Source organism: Venturia canescens, chromosome 2 (genome assembly GCF_019457755.1).
Source record: "Venturia canescens isolate UGA chromosome 2, ASM1945775v1, whole genome shotgun sequence".
NCBI lineage: Eukaryota > Metazoa > Arthropoda > Insecta > Hymenoptera > Ichneumonidae > Venturia > Venturia canescens.
The window spans coordinates 3,498,768-3,525,118 of NC_057422.1; the positions used below are offsets into that span (position 1 = coordinate 3,498,768).

Sequence of the window (26,351 nt, forward strand, 5' to 3'; positions counted from 1 at the left end):
AAACAGTACGTGACGTTGCATTTATCAGAGACAAAAACTTCAGAAGAATTGTTTCATTACCACCGAAGTATCATTTGATAACGATAATTGAAAAAGTTTTTACCACAGAACATGTGGAAAATTATTAAAGGCTTAACTGCGTCGATCTTTGCCATAAAATCGTCTACGAATTCGCATAAAGTTGGAATAATCGATGAATTTAGTAAATAATCTGAGAAATATCTTAACGAGCGTCTACAAAAAAGCTTATATATGGACCATGGAACTTATACCAATGGAACCATGAAGCGTGATTGATATAACGATGCGGAGTCCCAATGAGCTCAACTTGTTGTCCCTGATGAGATCAGCTGGTTATCCCCAGCAAATAACTGTGACGAGGGTCTCGCGTATAAAGTCAAGTCCAAAGGTAAATTAGGCCCCTCTCGGCGGTGTCTAATTCGGAGTTCGTATAAACTTTTGATGAATCGCGGGTTCGAGAGAAGAGCAAGAAGTTATCTTTAAGCAGCTGTGAAAATATGGAGAGGAGAGGATATTCGATAAAGTGGCATATCTCGGAATAGCCAAATGGGCCACGTGTACAGTGAGATTTAGGATGATGAGTATACATAAATAATGACTTATAACCGTTCTGTATAAAGGATCCGGTTTCCATAATTATCGTTTGATGGGAGAACACGATCGTGGCTAATTCATATAAAGAGGAAATTGCCGATCTGCGATCGAATTATGACACGCCTATGCTTTTGACTCCAAATATAATCGAGAATATTATTTATAAACGATGACATTCACAAAGCTGTGTATGCAAACCGTTGGAAATGAATTATCGTTGAATTTACTGGCTTCGCATATCTTCTGGAAATAAACAAACGTTTTTATATCGAACTAATATATTATGTATATTGAGCATATTCTCGAACTACGTTTTGTACTAAATTCTACCTTTGTACATATTTATACACATTCGTTTTATGCCATATTGGTAAGTTATACATAAACGTTCACACGAATAAAATACACTTGACATTTTAAATTATTCATTATTTTTCAATAAACTTTCGAGTCGTAAATTCGTCGGGCGCTACAATGATTTTCTGTACAGTTCCTTAACGACTAATATCACAGCATTTCAATATTAATGTGGTATCCTTGAGATAATTAGCGGATCGTAACTGTCAAATATAGATTTTTTCATCGTAGTTGGTACTTTGTCTAATAAACAGTCTTGGCGTAAAAAATGCACACTGGAGTCATCCATCAAGACTCAACGAACGCAGTACACGTATGTTCATCTAACATTATTTGCTTTTCAGCTCATATCATTAAAAATCGTTATTTGGCACAGACAGTAAACCGAGTTTATATTTATAAATGTAGTTTACACTGATTTTTGCACCATGGAAACGAAACCTTCCACATCAAATCAAACAATTTCGTCCAACAATTGTCATAAGATTGAGAAAGTTTTTCTCTCAATATTTTTTGTGTGTTCTAAATATTTCATCTTTCGCACACATGCAAATTCGTTTTTTCTTACAAAATCTCAAGTAAAAATAATATTCCAACTACATATTCGACCACGACGAGGTTATTTTTAAAAAATCACTATTTTCATCTCTCCAAATAGTCTGACGAAGAAAGGTCGACGCAACGGATTCGTACGTAATGAAAAACCCGCACTGATCCAATCACGAATTTGCCGCTAGCGCGCTACACGTGTCCACACTTTTTTGCGAAGTGAGTGCGAGGGAAAAAAAGAAACAGAAGAGTCCGAAGAGCAGTGCATTGCTTGCTCATTAAATATTTATCATTTCACGCTCGTTTTTTATGCTCGCTGCGGAGTTTATCCATTTTCAAGAAATTCACACTCGATTTACGACTGCACCATATTTGTCAAAATAAACTCTTCTTTTTTGTTTCAACGCTCCATAATAGTCTGCCCGAATGTGCACACTTCCGTCAATAGGTCGCGATAAACTCGTCAACTTTTTTCCTTCCCTCTAATCATTTCTCAATGCTTCTTTCAGGAGTTTCGTTCGTTAAATATTAAACTCGAACGAAAAATAGAACGCATTCAAACATTTTTTTCCAGTCTCCTCACGGATTTTCTCGTCGTCGAGAATTCTCTCGAAATTTTTTCCATCAAGTCATTCTATTACAGATTATTTTACACGCATTCATTCCCATCAGTATTAATATACGAAGTCTCTAGAATGAGTGTTGTTGTCAATCCGAGACCGCGGAAAATAATTGGCTCTTCCTCGTACCAGGCTTTGTATACGTACGACATAGCAGATCATTCGAGAGCTACAAAAATCGTACGTTCCATGCCTCGCGTGTCTTTTCGCATGGCAATTACGTGCATAAACCGATTTTTTTCCTGTCGTTCGAGTTTCGCTGATCTTTTGTCCGGTTCTCAAAGTTTTGTCGTCTATTATGTTCGGACATGCACTCGACCGAGTCGATCCACTTTCGAGAGTGGACGAGACGTTCATTCGTCCTTGAATGGAAGGGATCGTGATTATGCTCGACGACGAAAATGTTTCCTCGGAATTTCTCCGCGTTGATAAATGTCCATATTTAAAGCTGTTTTTTTTTTAATTCCGGTGAAATTGATCTTTCCCAACGAATATGACGGACCTTCCGATTAGCGAGATAAAATTTCAAACTTGCACATTGTCGTCTCGAAATAATTGGTAGCCAATTTTGTCCTTGCCCAGTGACTCTACAATTTTCAGACCTTTTCGCGAGTGAGCAAAAATAAGAAAGGAACAACGTAACGCGGTACTTCCGATCTTCGTTTTTTTCGTTCGCTCGTTAATTTTACGGAACTATCTCAATTTGAGAGATTCGAGCATTGAAAAACAAGGAGCGTTCTGAAACGATCGTCCTTTTTGATAGCGAACCTGAGGAAATAGGTTTTTTTAGTAACGCTCAAACGTGGGTACAAGAAAACTCGACACTGATTTCGCAATGTCGAGTTCGCTCGGCCTTTTATCACACCGGTCGTTCTCCATCGGCGTTGCTCGTGTAGCAGGCTGTCATCGAATACGCTTCTCGATTGCACTCGATGTCATTGACGATTGAATGAGACGGGCTGGTATAGCGTGCTCTCTCGTTGCCGAAACCGAAGGCTTTGGCGCTGGGAAGCCATTTGAAAAGGCGCCACCATTTTTTCCGTCGTACAACGTTCGTGTCGATGGTAACGGGCTCGTAATTGAGACGGCGATGATCACCGGATCGTTTGTTCGTTTTGGAATTATTTCGATCGTTTCTCGCTCCAACGACGTTGTTTCGTGACCTGCTGCTGTTTCCACGCCATCGTCGTGACCTTTCGGAAGCCTCTCTGAAGCTTGTTTCTTGTCTCGCTCGATTCGAAGAGTCCGGATTGAACGTGCCAACCATCAGATGCGAACTGGAGTCGTCGCGGTTCCGGGGCTCCGCATTTGAGCCGAATTTCCTCGACGAGCCTCTTCCCGGAGGCTCCTCTTCGGTCTCTTTCGAGGAGCGTTGTCGGCCGCCCTCAAGAGTCGAATTCGTGTGCTCCAGAACCCGCCTCGACTCCCCAACGCCCGAAGCACTCCTCCTCAAGCCACTTTCTTCTCTGATCGAAGTCCCTGAATAGTCGCTGCTCTCTTGAGGCAAAGCGCTGCCACCCGTTACATTCCTCGAGCCAAAAACACCGGCTGCTCCGCGTTGCTGTTGTTGGGATCTAGAAAAGCTCGAGTACGAGCGCTGCTCCTGGGAAACGGAAAAGTCGCCTCGTCCGCAAGTCCGTGCCAGCGTTTCCTGCCAAAAAACGCCAAAGTTCATAAATCCCATTCGAATTTTAAATATTCTCCAATCCATCCCGTCAAACGAGAAATTCTACGGTCTCCCATCAATTCTTCAATTTCCCAACGATAAATTGCCAGAGAGCCGAGAAATTATGCACGATTTTTAATTACTCAACAAAGGCGCTGCTCCAAAGAAATTAGCCGGAACTGGCCATTTGCAGGACTGATAAATTACGCAACTCGCTACCGCGTAGCTCGAGTAAACTTTAATATTAATGCAGCAACTTAAATTGCAGCGATTCTTTAAAAATTCAACTCTCACAATCTGCGCGCTTTGAGGCAACTTCGTAACGCTCCATCGGACAGAGTTTCCCTCGCGATCGAGAGGGAGAAATAGATTTAAATGCCGAATGAGCTTTCCGGCACTCGGGTTGTTCCGAAGGCTGCCAAAGCTCGTGGATTATGCGTCGGAGCGGCGACGTTTTCAGCCTGCATTTCGATTCGTACTCACCATGAAAGCTTCCCGGAACTTGTTCGACATAATGTTGTAGAGAATGGGATTAATAGTTGCAGAAACGTAGTAAAGCACGCCGGACACGTACGTAAACAGGAGATACAAAAACTCGACCCATTTGTTTTTCGACGTAATGAGATCGTCGTCGGTTCCGTAAATCGCGATGAGCCGTTGCACGTGAAAGGGAGCCCAGCAAAGAAAGAAAGCGACGACGACTGCAACTGGAAAAAAAGGACAAAAAAGGAATGTAATTAAGAGACTTTTTAAATGTCATCCGAATAATTTCGCATTGTTTTACATTCGAAGTGTCGCTGGTTAATGTCATTTCTGGAAATGCATTATTGTATGAAGGAACAACAAACGATATGCTAAAATAAGTCGCGAGAAACGAAAATAATGAATGTTCGTTCGCCCGCGTATTCCTTCAATTTATCAGGCACACACGACTAACTCGATCGATGATGGCACACGCGTATAGTAATGCCCACGGTCACAAATGAGTTGACATAAAAAACGCGCTTGGGGGAGCGACGAGGAAAAAAGTTTCCACGGCTAATCAGGGGAGCTGATTATACGCGTTTCCTTCGATCTTCTCTTCCACGAATAATTCATTACGAGGTTTCTAGTTCATGTGCAATCTACAGTTCATCTTCATTATTCGCAATTTAAGTCAAAAAATATAAATCCGTTTGTCCCGAATAAATGAGACCGGAGATAGAGAAAATCTGTCTGACGTTCGTCGACACGAACTTCGTTCTGTCGAATGATGTTCCTTAAATCCAAAAATTCGTTTAGCAAACATGAAAGAATTTTCATATTTGAAATGCGATGTAGAAATCGTACATAATATTTTATTCGTTTACTCTGCATTGTAATACTATTTTGTATAGCTTTTAGCACAGCATGTTGGCAGGGATCCGGGAATTAACTTCGAATTCTGGAACATTTTCGATTTCTTTCTCGCACGAATATTTCCTCGTTGCTGACGAAATGATTGACATTTGTAAGCGTGCCGTTTGTCAGGTAAAAAGTTAGAGGTACGAATGCCTCGAAAGAACTTTGCTTTAACATTAAAAACGGCATTTCTCGCATCACCCGCGAGCTTATCCCGAACGACATCCGCGCACGAGAAGCTCGACGGTCGATTTTTGTCCGTGGATCCAGCGCGTATGGCCAACATCAAAGCGGATATTCGTAAAAGTGCATCCCTCGAACAAGCTTTACGATGAGCTCGTGGCTGTTCGTCCCGATCGATTGAGCTAATATTACTGTCCACATGGTTCTCCTGTTTAATAACTACTCGTCCGACTCTGGCACTCTCTAACTGTCAAGAACGTTGAACTTGTTGAAAATATAATCTTCCAGCGGAGCTGCTTCTCTGATAACGACGACGCTGAAGTTTCCAACGTTGGAGTTCAACGAAATGAACGAAAAAAACGTTTTTGATTCACCAATTTTTTATTTCACGAATCGTTGGTGCAGCTTGCAAAACTACGAATCGCAAATTTGGCAGGGAACAAAATAGGAGAATTACTGGAATTATTGGAGAGTTTTTTTCGATCATTTCGTTGGACTCCAACGTTGGAAACTTCAGCGTCATTGATAACGAACGTATACTCGCCTATAGTCGGAGGGAAAAGGCTGGCTTTTAAGGTAGTTCTTGCGGGAAACGATTTTCTTGAGAAAGTCTTGAAATTTACAGAGTTTAAATAAGTAGACGGTTGACACGCGTATCAAATTTTAAAGGGCTCGTCTTATTGGTTCTTGAGATAAACGTGTTTAAATATGAAGAAAAATACGCAGGGTTATAGGGACTTTGCGTAAAAAATCGTTCATCTTTCCATATAACGAATGAACGCTTTTTACGAAGTTTGTGAAAAAGTACACAATAACAATGAAGTATGTAAGGAAGGTTTGGGAAAAAATTCGAGATATATTACGTTAGAGATTGAACGAAATTGGTAACGAGCAGTCGTATAACCTCGCATTTGCTTATTCCAGCACTTTGTTTTTTCTTGGCTTGGACCATTCCTGGCACGGACTTTTGTCTTTTTATTAATACTTTTTTTTTATCCATTTCTCTTTATGTTTTCCCTTCGCGCTCTCTAATGCGATTTTTTACATAAAAAACTATAGTATTTTAGCCAGGGACGAATGAAATTTCGGGTTCAGTCAATGATGGATCGCCGATTAATTAATGGCTTCTAATTTCATTCGCCAAAAGATAAGCTGAAAAAATTTATTTACGATTTCGAATTAATAACTCTGACATTAATTTAGAGTGATTATGTCTTTATTAGGGAGTAAAAATCGACCCAATTTAGACACCCATAAAATACGATCCTTCGGGCATGATCTACCTTAATGTTTATGGAGCTTTTTTCGATGAGGGTGACTTTGTGACATGGAGTGCAGCACGTCACGTTGAGTTAAAACATTGGTTTTTTCACGACGCTGAAGTTTGCAACGTTGGAGTCCAACGAAATGAAGGAAAAAAATATTTGTGATTCACGAATTTTTTATTTTACGAAATATCGGTGCAGGTTGAAAAACTACCAATTGCATATTTGGCAGGGAACGAAATTGCAGAATTACTGGAATTATTGGAGGGTTTTTTAGATCATTTCGTTGGACTCCAACGTTGCAAACTTCAACGTCATATGTTTTTTCGAAGAACCTCGAAAACGTTCATCCGTTTCTTGGGTGGTCAATTTTTCGACGGTAGAATTGATGAGTGAAAAGACCGAGTTTAAAACGTGCAGTCAAATGAATTTGAAAAACACAAAGGCTCGGATGATTTTTGTTTCTTAAGGGCTATGAGCAGTGTGAACGTTGGAATTTTTGTTTTTTTTTTGTTTATTTTATAAATAAAAATTGGGTAGATGGATTTAAATAAAACCAATGTATATATAATAAACCATAAAAATATACAAAACTTTTGTTCTACAAATATTTTTTTTCCTTTTTTAAACAATTTTCTACTGAGAAATCCACAAAAATTGTGATTTTTTTCTTCAAATGGTCACCATTTTTTTCTGAACAATATTTTGAAAATCCCCTACGTCATGGGACAGCTAATTTAAAGATTCTTTTGGTTTTATGTCCTGAGATGTTCCATTTTTTGAGATTTGCTGTCAACGCTGATTCGAGGGGTGCTACTTTCAATACACCCTTGTACAAAAACGTAGCATTAAAAAATAAAAAAAAATAAAAAAAATTCAGTACTTCTGAGTATGTAAAAGACGTGTACAAGGTTTTATGTAAATCCATCCAACCAATTTTTATTTATGAAAGAAACGAAATCATCTAAAATTCCAACGTTTACTCTGTTTATAGCCCTTAAGGAGTTTCGGTACAAAAGCCTAAATATTAAGAAATTGATCAAACTTGGTGATAATGTTGTTCAACATCAAGTGCAAAAACACAATTTTTTTCAAAATTTTCTTCTACTTAGTTATCGAGTAATTACGCATTAAAGCAGACTTCTTATGCCCGGAATGTATACCTATATATATGAAAACGCTATGCTAACACTAAAGAATATGTTCACCAAATTTTATAAAATTCTAAACTTTTTGAATTTTTTTTATGTTTTTAGCATGGTTTAGCATGGCAACATTGTATTGCCTGTACCGAAACTCCTTAAGCCCAGTAAAGGTTTTCTTGAGAGGAAATGCATGAAAGATTGAAAGAGTCGCCTCAAAAAAGGGAGAGAAAAAATCATGAAGTCGATGTGAAGACTTTGAGACTGAAAGAACGAAAATCCTGTCAGTAACGTTTTTAGGATTGGAATACACCATCAAATAAATCCAGGAAAGTTATCGAAAATTCAAGTACCCGAGCTGCTGCGAGCTTTCATGGACCAACGTGAGAATAAAGTATTGTTTTCTTCTCGGGAAATTTTCTTTGCCTATTCCCTGAATCATTGGAAGAGTCGAACGAAAACAAGAAGCTCGGAATCTTGTTTCGGTTCTGTTTCCGAAGATTAATGAAAGGTCACAAGGAATATTTAACTCTGGTAATTAATCTACGAGCAAAAAAAGACCGTGCGACTTCGACGTCTAACCGAAACGGTGTGAGAAACGTGACGTGGAATTTTCACTATAAAATTAAAAAATTTTCAACGAGTAAGACATTTCACGGATATTTATTCGCTCAACTTTCCATTAAAATGGACTATCGAATGTTTTCTTTGCCAACATCGATTCGATACTCGTCCCCGTCTCGTTCAAAACATCCCCCATCACGCTCTATTTATCCCCGGATTTGCCACGTACGTTTATGTTGTTAGGCATTTTGTTTACTTAAGAAATCACCGGACTCGGTTAGCCGGGTACATAAATTTTCGAATATTCGGAGAGAGCGACCTAATACTGTGTCAACTGCTGCTTGATTGATCCGCTGTCGCAGACACGAGCAAAAGGGCACGAATTTCCGATGATTTATGTTCCGAAAAATGACGCTGGAGTTTGCAACGTTGGAGTCCAACGGAATAATCTGAAAAAATTTTTCAATAATTCCAATAAATCTCCAATTTTGTTTCCTGCCGAATTTGCAATCCGGTGTTTTTCAAGCAGCACTGATACTTCGTAAAATAAAAAATTGGTGAATCACAAATGTTTTTTTCGTTCGTGTCGTCGAACTCCAGCGTTGCAAACTTCAGCGTCGTTCGAAATAATAAATGAAAAGTTTCGTCACTCCGATGAAAAACAGCGGCCGGAAACGAAGAAAGTAGATTCCGTGCGCGATTCGACGAGAAAATCAATTCAACTGGCTGCAAATTTCGGGTCGTCACTTTCGGCGAATCATCGACCGATTTTTTACTATTCAAACCTGCGACATTCCTCTGGAAGTTCCTGCGTTCGTCAGAACGCAATAAAATGTCGAGAGTTCCTCACCGTGGTGCACCGGTCATTAAGAAATTGAGAAATGACTGGAACTGCAATTTGTGAAGTTGCATTATCCGATTCTAATTGGAGCGAGTTGCGCAGTTCTGCTTCGTTAATTTCGCGACACGAGGGAATTGCAATTATAACGCTGTTAATCGTTTTTTTCAATTGGACAGCAGGATTTTTCCTGCAAAAAGTGAGTTTCCCTGTCGATTGCGTTGCTTCAGCACTCCAGGAAACGTGATTATAAAATAGCATTTTTCGATGTTAGCATAAGCTCGATAAAAACTTGTTCATCAATGACCCCGCACCGTGAGAGCGAAGTGTTTGGTTCGCTGGCGGAGAGCTCGCATCGAATGAGACTTCGCTTCTCGATATAGAAATTCTTAAGGTTTCTCCGTCGATATGATGATCTTCAATGAAAATGAGGGAGAAAAAAGCGAAACGGCGAGAGCGATAAATCATCGCAGTTTTCATAGAGCTCGTCCGCGTAAGATGTTTTTCAGTTGCTCTCGCATAAATTAATTCGTCAATGGCCCCGGGTACATAGAATCACAGAACGAAGTGTCAGTAAGAATAAATTGAATGGGAACGAAGCTGCCGAGGTGCAGATACCTACATTGTCGTGAAGCAAACACGCGCTGAACGAGTCTCGACAAAAACGGCGAAAAAAACGCGGCAAAAACTAGTCGTAAAGATCGATGTAAACGAGCGATCTTGTTGCCTCTATTGATTGATAATGTCTTTCAATATATTACACAAAAGCCTACGTCCACGTAAGAAAACCGAATCGGAGACGCCTCGACGCCCAGGGCGATAAGCCAACACGAAACGAATCGACAGAAGAGAAAAAAAACTGAAAACACATACGCGCGAAACGAAAGAAAAAATGAGTGAAACACGTGTAAATTGTGCATCGTGGAATGAATCGATGAATGACATCGCGAATAGGCGGCGTGTTTCAGTGAGCATTCGCGCGAGCAGACAAAAAAGTCTTGCAGTAGTGAAACCGTTCATTAACCGTGACGAAGCGTATTGTCGTTGGCAAAATAATTTCAGAGTCACAAAATTCAAAATTTCCTTCCCATCCTCGCCCAATGATCGAGGCCGCTTTCGGTTACTTTTCACCTTTGACTTTCGACCTTGCACAAAAATGCATCCACTAATCAAAAACTTCAATGGAATTGGACCCACGATCCTCAATTTCATTTCCTTCCAAATACTATTCGCTTCGAATGCAGAACGACTCGTTGACACACAACAAAAACTGCTGGAAGCCAAACGAATATCATTGGAAGACTCTCTTAACGAAATTGAGTTTAACAAAGGGTCCTGGGATTCGCTGGAATGTCATTTCCGCAAAGTGAACATTCAGCCATCACCGTCAAACTTTTTTAGTAGGTCATTGTAACCGTCAAAAGCAACAGCTCGAGGCAGTTTTGCTGCACCTGTGGCTTTCCCCACGCGGATACGAGCTCATAGTTCACAGTCGTACGATGAAATTGTTATTTCTCAGTTTCTACAGCAATCTATCGACAGAAAAAACCGAGAAGAAGAGCTTGCTCGAATACCGATGGTACATCGATCATCGACATCGAGAAACCAAACGATGCGAATCATTCGATCTTCAACATCAAACGGGCTCGAAACATTCCGAACTCTTAATTTCATTAGCTTTGATTCTCCTATTTTAAGAGGATGGATCAGTCGGTATATCGCAACCGTAAGTGCGAGAGAGATAGCTGCAAATTTCGAAATCGAAACTCTTTGGCACAGTTTGGCCGATCAAAAAAAGGCTCTGTCAGTCGATTCTTGCCATCGTTCTGCGTAGGCTGACAGAGGCTTTTTTTAATCAGCCAAACTGTCTCAAAGAATTTCGATTTCGAAAATTCCAAGCGAGATTAGTCGATTGATCCAAGCTCTTAAGGAGTTTCGGTACAGAAGTCAAAATATTAAGAAATTGATCAAATTTGGTGATAATGTTCTTCAACATCAAGTGCGAAAACACAAATTTTTTCAAAATTTTCTTCTACTTAGTTATCGAGTAATTACGCATTAAAGCAGATTTCTTATGCCCGGAATGTATACCTATATATATGGAAACGCTATGCTTATACACGTAAACTTTAGTGATCAATTACTCGATAACTGTGTAGAAGAAAAATCTTAAAAAATTTGTATTGTCAAATTTGGCACTAAAGAATATGTTCACCAAATTTTATAAAATTCTAAACTTTTTGAAATTTTTTATGTTTTTAGCATGGTTTAGCATGGCAACATTGTATCGCCTGTACCGAAACTCCTTAAGTACAAAACGAGCAAATTAATCAAGTGCAGATCGACTCGACTGACGCGATCGAACGAATCATAAAAAACGCTTGAATTGGAGTACGCTAAACAGAAGCTTCCGATAATTTGATGAAACAAGAATCGCATAATCGAAGGGATCGTGAATCATTTTTCCCAGTGGAAAAAGTACGATATCAGTTTCATCGCGAACGACATTCGTCCGATCGCTTTGATATTCCTCTCGACAAAGTCACGTTTTCCTTTTTATCGTCCACTCAATTTCCCCCTTTGTACGTTTGATTACATTCACTTTGCATGCAATATTTCACAGTTGATTGAACAACACGAGCGGAAAAACTGCAATTTTCTCATTATATAGAAGGAATTGACAGAAAACGAGCGATTCCGACGCGAAATATGCATAAAATGTATCGCGGCTGATTAACTTCACGATGAATTCTCATTCATAAATCTTTTTTTTAATTTACTGATTTTTTTTCTCGAAATATCCTTTACCTCGAACAACACGCTCGAAGGGTCATGAATTTGAATGCCGGTTGATTGGTGTGCAATTCAATTCAAATCGCTTCAATGAGCTAATTACACAAAGAGAAGGCTGCTTCGTTCGGATCTCTGTTTCCGATTGGAACTCAAACTTTAGTCAGCGGAACCATCAATCTCAGTGAAGCAGCATTTCTTTGTACGTCCGAACCATTTGAGTTGAATTTTACACTCAGTTCCAGAAGGTTCATGACGCTACAAAATGACGGATCAGTTGCACTAAATCGGGTTCAATTAGCGATGCAAAATCCACATCATTCTCGATGCTGATATTGGTGATTAGCGTATTCGTTGCAAGCTCCGCGCAGCATCAAATCGTTTGATGTTGCTTTGCACGGCTCTAAATACATACCCACATGTTCGTCATTACTTTCAGAGGCGGAAGGTGGATTAATGATAAAAAGCTCTTTCTGTGGCGAACACTGAAGGGTATTAACGCTCGAAAATTTCTAAATGAATTTTAAATAAACTGGGCCTTGGTTTTGCTATATTTTCTATATGGAGCCAACGAATAAAGACGAAACTCTACTTGCGAATAAACACGGTTTCGACGCAGGTTTTTATATATTTCTTGTAACGTCGATGGAAAATATACTTGAAAATTCCTCAAGGTAAATTTTGTTAGTGAGACGTTGACCGCGCGAAGATGTGGACTGTGAGAAAAAATACGATTCGAGCCGCTTTATTGTGGACGATGTCGAACCGTTGTTCATCCCTACGACTCTTCAAATAAATTTCCCGAATTTTTTTCCCCATTCAAATGATTCGTCCCGCATAGGACTTTATGCAATTCCAAATATGTTGGGGAAAGAAATGCTCATTCAGCAGAAAACGGAACTCAGTGGGAAAGCCTGTGGAACAAATAGCCCTTCAAAAGCTCTCTACGCATGGAAAAAGATCAGTTACAATCGTAAATGGGTTGGGAGGTATTTGACAGTGAAGTATTTTACGAGCCCGCCGAACATTCCTATGAAGTGATCGATCGATTTAATTGTTTTTTTCCTTTCGTGTATTTCGAGTTTCTGGTGCGTCACCAACGCAAATTGTTTCGGAAATTCAATCTGTTCCTTTTTCACAAATTCCTCCTTTATCAGCCGTTCGAATAAATATCAGCGATCCCTGATAAAAAGTTGAGTTTTGTAGGAGTTCGATGCAATAACGACTGGTTCGAGTTTTCAATTTAAGTGAACAATGGAACCGGCAAACATCGTACGATGTATCGAGAAAAACGTGATTTTTGGACTCTCACAATCAATGATGTTGACCATGCGCCAACAAGAAAATACCGAAGTTTGATTATTCACGATTTTTCTCAATGAAAAAAAATATTTTTTTCAAATAATGAAATTCTCTACAAAAAGTTATGAGAGAGCCAATAACTCGGATCAATCGTGCTTACAGCAGCAATTCGAAGATTAATTTACAAAGTACAGAGCCGCTTGCTCCATCGTGGAAACTCAACGGCATTATCTCCCAATTATTGATTAAATTGTTACGAGCATTGCAGTATAAAGCTTTGCTAATCGGATGACGGTTGAATTTTGCTGCAAATACGAATGAGAATATTCAGCTCTGTTCATAATCCTCGTTCAGAGTGACAGGTCGATATCGAGTTTTTCAACTTGCAAGTCTCTCGAGCGAGTCTTATCATTCGAGGGTAGCGATTCCGTACCACAATTTACCGCCTCCGAGTTAATTCAACAGGAAAATTAATTAAGCAATCAGAATCTATCGAAAGGACGGTATAAATGCTGGGAAATAATACCCGGGGGACGAGTACAGTTACTACCTTAAAGTATGCGAAAAACGCGATCGTTGTTCGATGTTACGGAAGCGAATGAAGGTTCCATATTTCAAACTTATGACGCTGAAGTTTGCAACGTTGGAGTCCAACGAAATGATGTAAAAAAAACTCTCGAATAATTCCAGTAATCTCCATTTTTGTTCGCTGCCGAATTTGAAATTTTTAGTATTTCAAGCTACACCAATGATTCGTGAAATAAAAAATTGATGAATTACAAATCTTTTTTTCGTTCGTTTCGTCGGACTCGAACGCGTTGCAAACTTCAGCGTCGTTCAAACGTGCATTTGTAGTATTCCAAATTCCCGAAATTATAAAGAACGAAAATAATAAAATGAGCAGACTTGCAAAATATTTCAAAATGCTTCGATTCGTAAAATCTCCTGAAAATTTTTTTTCCTGAGTCGTTATTCGTAGCCCAAAGTTCGATGTTCAATTCCGTCCGATCGCGGAATTAAGTAATTCGCAGAAGGGAAGTTAAATAAGAAAAAAATGAGAGCGAACGTGTAAACGATCGACGCCAGCACGACGAGACTTCGGAGACACAAAAATCGTCTCGCCCGAACTCACTTTGAGGATCGAGACATAAAAACTATTTATGTACAACGTGTGAACTCATAAACTACTCACGGTGCCGATTGCAACTTCATAGTAAACCGATAATGAGTACAAGGGCGTTGGAGAAATAATAACGCGAACCCCGGCGACGCTGTGGCTCATTTGTAGCAATTTGTCACAGCGGTCGCCAATTTTTCTCTCGTCTAAAGCTCGTTCGCACGAGACTTTTGATAAGGCTCGATGAAAAGAAATAAAGCTCGGAGGGGACAAAATTACAATTGCGAAGGAAAATCGATGATTGCAAAGTATGGAGCAATAAACTAAATTCGTGAATCATCCCATAAGATCTCGCAACACAAAAAGAATAATTTTCCAAAAGATTTTTTCATTGAATTCGAAATCGTGGCATTTTACGTCACGAAACCTCTCGTCCTGAACAACTACTCACAATCCTTATCCGCGATGTTTTATTCACCATAAGTTTAAGTACCATAATATTTCGTTCGAGTCCAACGAAATGATCTAAAAAAACTCTCCAATAATTTCAGCAATACTCCAATTTCGTTCTCTCTCGAATTTGCAATTCATAGTTTTTCAGTCTGCATCAATATTTCGTGAAATAAAAAATTGGTGAATGGTTAATGTTTTTTTTCATTCATTTCGTTGGACTCCAACGTTGCAAACTTTAGGGTCATGAAAATGGAATGAAATGGAAAAATTGGAAAGGCAGGATAAGCAATCAATTAACAAAGCCGGGAGCAAATTCAAAAAATGAAAAAAGAAAGCATCAAGTAAATCCAGTGGATCGTTATTTTCTCCTCGTGAAAAACGCCCACCCAGTTCTATCATCAACTTCCACTTCAGCTATGCAACGACAAGAACAGTAACATACATACATCAGTAGATTATATAGTTGATTCACCAATTTATCGATTGATTCACCCGGGAATTCGGACGTCATTGAGATCGCGAGCTTTCAGCGAATCTACTATTTATTGAAATCCTTCCTTAAACATTTGTTCGTGAATTTGGAGTGTGTTCAATCACTAAAACTCACCTTGCGAAATCCCCAACTGAATAGTTTTGACGTCACTCATAACAATGACAAACCTCGCCTTAACAACGACGCTGAAGTTTCCAACGTTGGAATCCAACGAAATGAACGAAAAAAAACGTTTGTAATTCACCAATTTTTTATTTCACGAATCGTTGGTGCAGCTTGAAAAACTACGAATCGCAAATTTGGCAGGAAAGAAAATATGAGAATTGCTGGAATTATTAGAGAATTTTTTTCGATCATTTCGTTGGACTCCAACGTTGGAAACTTCAGCGTCATGCCTTAACACAATAAAATTGTGTGATCTTAATCATCGAATCTCGATTAGTTTATTATTGTTCATTATTCGTTATTAATTACTGAATCGGTGAGTTCAATCAGCTCCCTTCAGCTTTCAATGTTCAATTATCCTAAGTAATTCCATACTGCACCAGCGTTACGTTCGGATATGGAACGCAGTAGAATAACATATTATTTGTGTGTTTCAATGACGATCCGATGAGAAGGACATATTGAAATGGGGATTTCTCGAAGTACGAGTAATATTACGCTATTCATTGCGTATTTAGGTCAACCAATAGAAAATTTCAATCCGATATAAGACAAATTTGTGAAGGAGCGATAAAATTTACATCAATGGCTGCCACTAGAATTTCGTTTTGAATAAATGGTCGCGAATAGAATTTTGGAATAAATCATGTGTCGAGATGATGTAAAATTGAGTTAGTGGACTTGTAAAATAGTTATTGCAATTGTGTTATTATAACGACCTGATGGCTTCAACTGTTTGTACGTTTGCATCGAATTTTATCTGCTGGTCAGAATCACACGATCAGGATGGGTCCGGGATGAATTCTCTTCGGTTCGCTCTACAAGGAAAAATATGAACGACGCTAAAGTTTGCAACGTTGAAGACGAACGAAAGGAACGAAAAAAAGAGTTGTAATGCACGAATTTTTGATTTCACGAATCATTGGTGTAGTTAGAAAAACTACGACTTTCAAATTCAGCAGGGAAGAAAATTGAAAATCTACTGGAATTATTCGAGAGTTCATAAATAAATCAGTCTCATAAATATGAAATAAATCTTTCAATCCAAAACGGATTGATTGATCGTGTGGCCACATTATTCTTTGAAGGATTCCAAGCAAATCAATGATGAAGCCGAACTTTGTACTGATAATTGGAGAAAAAATTGCACCGGAAGTTGGATCATCCGTTGCTGCCTCGAGCGTAATTCTTTTGTCATTTTCAGACTTTAAGCATAAAAATGAGGAGTCTTCTCGCCGTTTATGTACACCGACGAGCGCTGATCCTCGAAAATATCACGGGAAAGATGATGAGCCAGAAAAAACACTTATCGCTGGTGCTGATCCATTCTCACGGAATGACCGGAAATGGGGATCAAAGCAAAAGTGGAAACTCACCGAGCGCTGAATATTCGACCCTCGAGTTCAAAACTCTGAAGAACGAGGTTGCCGGAAAAGAACCTTCGAAATGAGACATTATTCATGAACATGGAATTTACAATTTTCGAGGGTTTTCCCGTTAAAGTTGTTTTCAGAATTACACGCACCGGAAACGCTGTCCCAACTTCGCATCGATTTTCCACACCGTTTTTGTGCAAATATGAAAAAAAAAAACACTTTCCAGTATGGTAAGACATTTACGATCTCCGGGGTACGACAACTTTACAATGGAATGAGGAACAAAAATGTCGAAACCTTGGTCGAAAACTTCTAAGCCACTGAATTTATTATTGCGATTAGTAAATTCGATAATTTATCTACATCCTTCGTCAAAGATTAGGTGATTGATGAACGAAAAGATTCGCTCTGCTCTCATCGCCGGATTTTGCAGGTTGTTTAAAAGTTTAACTCTACTTAAATAGTCTTAGTTTGATTTCAATTATTCATATTAACAATTTCGTGAAAATTTCTTGAATGTTACAAAATTCGCCTCGAACCCTTGCAGGGACGCCCGAAATGAATTTTTCGCCAATTCTCATATTTCCAGGAGAAATTCTTTCGTTCTTGAAAGTAGAAAATCCATTTTCTCTCGGATTTTCATAAAACTAATAAAAATATAGTTCTATAAATGTTCATTTATATTCCGTAGCACGTTTTAGAGAAGCCTGTTCTATTGGTCGTTCAAGGACATAATGAGACGTGAATATTCATAAAACTTCATGAATTTCTGACGTTAAAAAAGATCCTTGAAAATTTGTTCGTATTAGAATATGCGTGCCTCGAAAAACGCATGAAAAATTCGAGTTTTCATGATACTGTGACAAAAATAATGAGTCAAGAACTATTGGGGATGAAAAATATTAAATGAAGCTCGCTATCGATTGCACGCGAGGCATCATTCGTTGTATAAAGTTGTAAAATTGCAATGATTGCTCGGCAGGCCTGATGCTACGTGCATTGTGAAATTCGTTATTTATTTTGTTGACTCGCGTATAATAATTCAAACTCAACGTGTGCAAACATTGAGCTTCGATCAACCAACAAATACGAGAAATAAAGTTTATTATGCGGCTGAAGTTTGCAACGTTGGAGTCCAACGAAACGAATGAAAAAGAAATTTGCAATTCTCCAATTTTTTGTTTTTCTCTCTAAATTCGTAATTTTTCGACCTACAGCAAACGATTCGTGAGCCAAAAAAATTAAAGAATGACGAATGTTTTTTTTCGTTCACTTCGCAGCACTCCAACGTTGCAAACTTTAGCGGCTTATAAAAAAACATGAAGCGATTGCACTCGCGCAACAGATAATAATAATAAAAATACGCAAACATAAAATTGATCAAGCCGTCGAGATAAAAAATTCAAAATCAAATATTTGGCCCAACAACACCCAAGTTTCTCTTCAAATATTATAACTTTCGTGTTCGAATTATTATTTCGTTGGGCTCAAACAACGTCGCAAACTTCAGCCCAATATTTTGGGTATCCACTCGTGGATCTACAACTCACCGTCATTACAAAAAATTGACAATAATAATGACGCTGAAGTTTCCAACGTTGGAGTCCAACGAAATGATCGAAAAAAACTCTTAAATAATTCCAGTAATTCTCCTATTTTGTTCCCTGCCAAATTTGCGATTCGTAGTTTTTCAAACTGCACCAACGATTCGTGAAATAAAAAATTGGTGAATTAAATACGTTTTTTTCGTTCATTTCGTTGGACTCCAACGTTGGAAACTTCAGCGTCGTACGATAATACGTTAATAATTGATCAATCTTAATGCGTCCGACTAAGAATCGTCTGTTTGTGCGGCCTTGCACAGTGGCTCAACATCACGAAGCCTTTTTAAAAAATAATCGAAAGTAATATCCTTTCTAATGTGCACTTTTACCGAGTCGATTATTCGAAAGCAATCTCGCTTACGTACCGAATGAATATTTTATTGCTGAAATAACATTGGAGTCGAGCATCGAAGTTTTGAGTGGCAAGGACTGCCTTAACTAAGAAAACAGAGCTCATCAACGACACGTTTGCTCCGCGGAGTTCAACGCAGGAGCGCCAGACACGGTGAAACTAATTCCGGATCGATATCGTGATCGCGCTCAGTATTTTTCATTCCCTCGAGCCATTAATTAATGATGGAGCTTGATACTTAAATGGATACGAGTTTCAGCACAGTGTCTCTGTATACTAAGGTAAGTAGATGCTGAAAAGGTAATCGAATCGATAATACGCCAAGGAAGGAGAGCGCACGAGGCATTCGTTAAACACGAAACGGCACAAGCTCCACCGCATCGCAAAATAATATTGCTATAAAATGCATACACACACACGTTACGTAATCAAACGATGAAAAAGAAAGATTGCCAATCTCTGTTTCGTCTCGGTTCATTATTCTTTCATGGGCTTTTCTGTCTCTTTACACATTGATGGATTTTCAAAATCAAACATTTACATTTACCTTTCGTTTTAACGTTCGGACTCCCCTTGCTCGTTGTCCATCAATCACTATCTCATTGACCGTGCATTTTCCATTCGCACGGCCTTGATCGAAATAAAAAAAACTAATCGAACGGAAACACTCAATGGATTCGAATTTTCATCGTCTCCGTGATCAAGACAGACGATCATTACAATGCTCGTTGCTCGCATAACGACTGAAAATGCTAATCAGGCTCGGACCGGGGTCACCGATTATGCGAATTCATACATATTTTATTAGTTCTATGCGATATTTATTTGTTAAACTTTATCGAAAGGAATCGTTAATCAGGAAAGCCCGCAGCGAAGTAAAAGGTCGAACGAAATTTAGTAACCCGTCAGGATTCCTTTTTCCATTATTTTCCTTCCACATTTAATTAATCACAAATTTGGTCGTTTTCGCAATTCAATATTAACAAAACAGTTAGAGGTCTTCCATCGTCAAATTACGTGAAGAGAACTCCACAGTCCGATTTTTGGCTTCTCGTTTCAGATTTCTTTATTTTATCAATTAAAAAAAAAATATACATTTTTAAAAAAATACTGCAGCAGGCTTCACAACTACGAGGAAAACAGACACGCAAACAGCGATCACCAAACCGAAGAAAATTCACAAAAAAAATCATGAAACTACAAAATTTGTTTTCTCCTTGACGCGACGCTGGAGTTTGCGACGTTAGAGTCCAACGAAATGAAGGAAAAAAACATTTGCACGAAATGGGGAACACGACTTGGGAACGAAATTGGAGAATTACTGGGATTATTGGATGGTTTTTGAGATCATTTTGTTTGACTCCAACGTTGAAAACTTCAGCGTCATTCATTCAGGAAATATGTACCATTGGACCGTTGGATTTAACCATCGAAACTGTCACTTGCCCTCATCATAGGACGATCGTTAGAAATAAATCGAGTCGTATTCCTCACAACCCCACATTTATCGAGCCTTGGATTACGTTTCCGAATAGCCTGCTGCAACAAAAAGCGATGAGCCTCGCTTTCGTCAAAGTATAACAACAATTTAGGATTTATCGAATCCAGGAGATCGTGCGAACTCCACGCGACGATCCGGCTGCTCCAACAAGTATGGAAACCAGGCGCCTGAAGCATCGCACCGACTCGCCGTTTTCCGATGATGCTTTGCTTCATCCTGCGATAAGCATTAGGACAAACATACGAGAGACGAATAAGCAGAATGTGGGGGAAAGTTTGACACGCGATAGCACGAAGGTGATTGTACGAGGGGAAGGATGAATCCAAACATTGTCAGGAGAGGGTGGAATAAAACTATTTTTTTTCCAAGAAAACACGAATTTCGTCCGAGTGGTCTTCGTAGTATTTTTATCAGGAAGAGTCGTCATGGATAATCTCCATTTGGCCCCAGAGCTGAAGGAAAAAATCATTCGTTGCGCGACTTCATTGCCGACGAGATCTGCGACGTTTGCGTAGGTTGGGAATTTCTACTCGAACCACGCGTCGAATGAGAAGGTTCGAATTAATTGGGCTATTTCGGTGGAGTCTGATTGTCACTTGTGACAATATGCGGAGAGTGTTTAAATTGCGCAGCGATATCGACGACACCCCATTATCCTGATGGGGATCAATGGATCTCGCGATGACCGTTCGGAATTGGTGCAAATTCTGCAGGACGCTATTCCCATAATTGAAGGGGTCACGGAGGCTGAAACACGAGTGATCTGACGCGAGAGTGTTTCCTCTACGCGCGTGCACGGCACGTCTCAGACGAAGCGAAAGGTCACGTGGACTCTATTCGTCTTTGGCACAGCTTCACCCCGATGTAACTCAATAAATTCTCGCCCATTCACTCTCGACCACGTACCGTCGCTCGGAACCTGCACATCGAGATGATTTGTCACAACAGCGAATCATCAATGACTTTTCGTTGACATTTTGTCGGAGCGGTGAGTTCGTCGAATTATCACGAGAGCTTGCGCACCTAACTCGATTCATATATTTTCCCTGGGTTTGCTCACGCAAACGAGATTCGTCGAGCCGAACGAGAGGCCATTCTAGAAGAAAAGTCCACCGGAGATGATCAACTTTAGTGACAAATCGCATTTTTCCGGATCTGATCGATCACAAAGTTTGAACATTCGATCAGCAAAGTTTCCCTTTTACCTCGAGATCCCAACCGACTATAATTGGTCGTTTGACGCATTTCCACTGATATCCATCGAATACATGGGAAAACAGGAGTACTTAATAAAATATGGTTATTTACAGAAGCTTCAGAAGCTTCCTCATTTCCGACTGTGAACACGAGGAAATATGACGCTGAAGTTTCCAACGTTGGAATCCAACGAAAGGATCGAAAAAACTCATGACGCTGAAGTTTCCAACGTTGGAGTCCAACGAAATGATCGAAAAAAACTCTCCAATAATTCCAGTAATTCTCCTATTTTGTTCCCTGCCAAATTTGCGATTCGTAGTTTTGCAAGCTGCACCAACGATTCGTGAAATAAAAAATTGGTGAATTACAAACGTTTTTTTCGTTCATTTCGTTGGACTCCAACGTTGGAAACTTCAGCGTCGAAAAAACTCTCCAATAATTCCAGTAATTCCCCTATTTTGTTCCCTGCCAAATTTGCGATTCGTAGTTTTTCAAGCTGCACCAACGATTCGTGAAATAAAAAATTGGTGAATTACAAACGTTTTTTCCGTTCATTTCGTTGGACTCCAACGTTGGAAACTTCAGCGTCGTCAGGAAATGTACTTTAACCTTTTGCTTGAGGAATCGTCACGGACCTTTTGGCATTGAATTTCTTTATAGGAATAACAAATCTTGGAGCAACATCCTCGAAAATTTGTAAAATCCTTTTACTGCTGTAATTTCAATGCAACGCACCGCGACAACTTTTTTTAAAAAGCAGACAAACTGTGTTTGGGAAAGTAAGAAGAGAGAGAAAGAAATTGAGAAAAAAATAAACGTTGGAAGAAAAAACAAAAAATTGAAATTTTGAGGACTCCTTTCTTGATTACGAAAAATGAAAGGGGAAAAAAATTCCTTAATTATCCAAGTACCCGGTCTCCCCTATCGGTTTGTTTATTCGACTTTACTAATATTTACCAACGCGAAAAAAATAATCGAATAATGAAATGAGCCGCCATAAATAGCATTGTTCTTGTTCATCACAATCGTATGTATCCGGTTCCCCCATACTCTACGATCAATCCAAATTTCACGAATTCACGACCCTCCTTCAGCATGACGCTGAAGTTTCCAACGTTGGAGTCCAACGAAATGATCGAAAAAAACTCTCCAATAATTCCAGTAATTCTCCTATTTTGTTCCCTGCCAAATTTGCGATTCGTAGTTTTTCAAGCTGCACCAATGATTCGTGAAATAAAAAATTGGTGAATTAAAAACGTTTTTTTCGTTCATTTCGTTGAACTCCAACGTTGGAAACTTCAGCGTCGTCCTTCAGCCCACATTGTTTCATCGAACAAAACTGGCGAGTCACCTCAAAATAGTACGAAAATTCGAGTATCACGATGCCCGGAAATTCAATATACAATTTACGAAAACATGTTTATCGAGTATTTCGAAAAGACAAAGAGACCTGAGTGTGTACACAAGATCATTAAATAATTCAATATTCACCCCCAGAGGCTTCGAGCTCGATTGACGAAAAAATCATGGTTGGTTTAACCTTTACAGGACGGGTCTCCTCGAAATATCGACCACTATTTTGGTCGAGCACTCCACTTTAAAAATTCATCGATATTGTGCACAAATTTAGTACAAAAAAAATCGATCTTACGGTAAAAATTCCCGTCCTTAAAAGGTTAAATAAATAACATAGGAGTAAAGCGAGCGAGCGAGCATCGAGGGATGTTTTTCCCGAAAGCATAAAAATCTTGGTTATTTACCGCAGCTACGATAACAAATGGACCTGCTTCACTCGCGGACCGGATCAAAAGATTTTTCATTCGTAAATATTGTGAGTTCACCTCCCTCAAGATGTACCATTGTATTTGGAGAAAGTGTGATTTTAACGATCAGTAAATCACTGAGCTCGAAAACAGCAAAAAAACGTCACAGAGACAATAACATTCATTTTTTATTCGGCGTTGCTCGAGGGGGCGTAAAAAATCCATCTTGCTCAAGGGTCACATCCCATGCCTTGACACATTCCCATAGAGAGATAATCGTCGTCATGGAATAATGGAAAAAAATGGTTTCATTCGCCCCGCCCATACGAATCCACCCTCGTGTTGCATTGCTTGATTTTCGTTGAAGGAAACTTTGGACCCAAACACTGCGAAAACTCGGACGAAACAAACGCGTTTGTACTTCGACGTCAAGGTCACTCATGGCAGCGAACAGGTTCGCTCGAGTTCGCTCATCGAATTCGGATTGCTAGCAATGACGCGACGTTCTTTTATTTGGTCTGCGTTGGAGCCTTTTAAAACGTCGAAATCATATGTCAATTGGATCCTGACGTACAAACGATAATTTGCGTTTCCAAAACGTCAAATCTTATTCATACGCAAAGATTATGTATCTTTGTTCAATGAGATTTGAAAAATAATTTAGTGTTCTGACGTCTCGATTTATCAGTGTTGAAATTCGATGGAATCTAACTCGGACCGAATGATATTTCAATATATTTCTCCAAAACGCTTGTAGGAGCTAGAGAATTCTGAAGAATATTTTCCTCTGAAACGTATCTTGAGTTTATTTCCACTCGAAGTATTCTACAAGTGTGAAGAGCAAAGGAGACGAAACATACTTGGAATTCGGACGTACGAACTTCTTTTTCCATTGAAAATGGGAAAAAAATGAGACACCGACTGGACGTGCTCGAAAAATTCTCCGGACGAATTGACGTTCGGAGAACAGCGACGAGAAAACTCGTACGAGCCGGAACTCGAAAGATATTTATTGAGAGAGGCGAAGCCAATGCTATATTGTTGGAAGCAGAGTCTCGAATGGGGGAAGGAAGTCGATAAAATAACAATAAAATGAAAGAAAAGCTTACCCAGCATTTTGATAACTCTTCGAGACGATCTTCCGGTGTGGTGGCGACAATTTCTCTCGTCTTTTCTCGAGGGATTAGCAGCAGCGACACTGGTGGAGGAGGAAGCTCGTGCGAAAGTGCGGTTTTGTCCGTCGTCGCGTTTCATCATGTTTGATTTGCGTAACTTTAGTCCGATCATAACGTAGAGTACGGTTATCAAAATCATGGGTACAACGAAGAAGAGAAAAGTCGATATTTCGAAGGAGTGTTTTATGAGAGTCACTTTGAGAGCGCACATTACGTAATCCGGATTCAAGTCGCGACGATCGACGATGCCGAACTGGAGAGCGAGCGGTGTGGCGAAGGAGAGAGCGACGACCCAAACGACGAGAATGAGTCTTATAGCCCGGGACAATTTGGACATTGTATGGGATAAAAATGGATGACAGATTGCGACGTAACGCTCCACGGTGAAGGCCGTTATGGTCAATACACTCGCGTTCGTCGAACATTCCGCGGCTAATCCCCGCAAGCGACAAAAATGCTCGCCGAATATGTAAGGATACTTGGACCAAACGAGGTACACTTCGACCGGTAAACCGGATATGAGAAGCAACAAGTCGGATACGGCGAGACTGAAGAGATAATAATTCGTGGCTGTGTGCATCGACTTGTTGCGCGCTATTACGATACACGTGCTCACATTCCCGATCGTCCCTGTGATAAATATGGACAAATATATAATCGTTATTGGCAGTACAACGTACAAAGCATCGCGACGCGAGCCCAAATGAATGTAAGCAGAATCCTCGTAAAACGCACTCGACTCGTTCGGGTCGATGTAATTCGAGCTCAAGTTTGACGATGCATAATCAATGTCCGACCAACTCGATGCTTTTTCGCTCGACGCGTTGGACACGGAGAGGAAAGTTTCCATAATGTATGCGGCTAATTGTTGTCTTCGGTATTATCGTGTTTTTCACTTATTTCTGAATATCGTTGAGACTATTAATTTAACACGGAGAAGCATTCGCACTTATTGTCTTTCATCACGCGAATGTTACTTCGATGCAAAGCCGACCGTTACATCGTTCGTTCAATGTCGATCGATGTTTTATCTTCGGCGACCACCAAGGCGAATTTCTCTCACTTTTACCGCCACTCGTCTGCGTGTCTCTTCTAACCGTTCGTCATCGTTTTTCGACGAGTCCCGACAACGGGGTCGCTATTTCACGGATTCCTCGAACACACTTTTTCTAGGTTAAACACTTGTTCATCCATTCGTCACGACTCATCCTCGGGACTACGATTCAACGCGCGGCAAAATCAACGGAAAGAGACGCGAAACATCGAAGATCCGAGATCCAACGATTTTCCTTGGAATTTTCTTTCGGCTTTTACGCAACGGAACTCGAAGTTAATGCAACGAACTTTGCGGGGAAAATATCAATTTTCATCGATTCAATGAGAACTGTGTCGAAATATTTGGCGATTGGCGCTTTAACCGGCACGAGAGAGATTCGAGGGATGACTGCACGAGTGCCGGTCAACTCATAAGAAACGACAGCGCGAAGAAAACACCGCACGGTAGAGACGAACTGCCGTGCTAACGGCATGCGCGCGGTCTCTGCTGTTAAAAACAAACTGCTCACAATCGCCGGTGCGCCGCCGCTGCTGCTCGGCAATTGCGAGCGCGCGGCAGAACGAGTAGTGATGTCCTTTGGTGCTGAGACGAGACGAGTTTTTTTGCCCTCTCTTCATTATATTCCGCGTTCATCCGAATAATCCCATGTTATTTATATTGCGGAGCAAAATTAACGGTGATTTGCGTTCGTATTATCGTTGCATGATTCACGAAGAATATCGTGTATTGACGAATAACAAGAAAACTGAGCGCATTTTCCAATATTTCAATCTCGATGCGGTAGATTTACCAAATTCCGAGTAATGACGAGATACTTTTTCCCAGAT

At 39.8% G+C, this 26,351-nt stretch overlaps 1 protein-coding gene across 1 annotated transcript; it reads right to left on the reverse strand.

Moving 5' to 3' along the window:
- Window positions 1-741: 741 nt before the first annotated feature.
- LOC122407153 (pyrokinin-1 receptor-like) lies at window positions 742-26,351 on the reverse strand. Its single transcript, XM_043413180.1, has 3 exons — window positions 24,402-26,351; window positions 4,291-4,514; window positions 742-3,792 (listed from the first exon to the last, which is right to left on the reverse strand). The coding sequence occupies exons 1-3, from the start codon at window positions 25,315-25,317 to the stop codon at window positions 3,001-3,003; spliced, it is 1,932 nt and encodes a 643-aa protein (XP_043269115.1). The 5' UTR covers window positions 25,318-26,351; the 3' UTR covers window positions 742-3,000.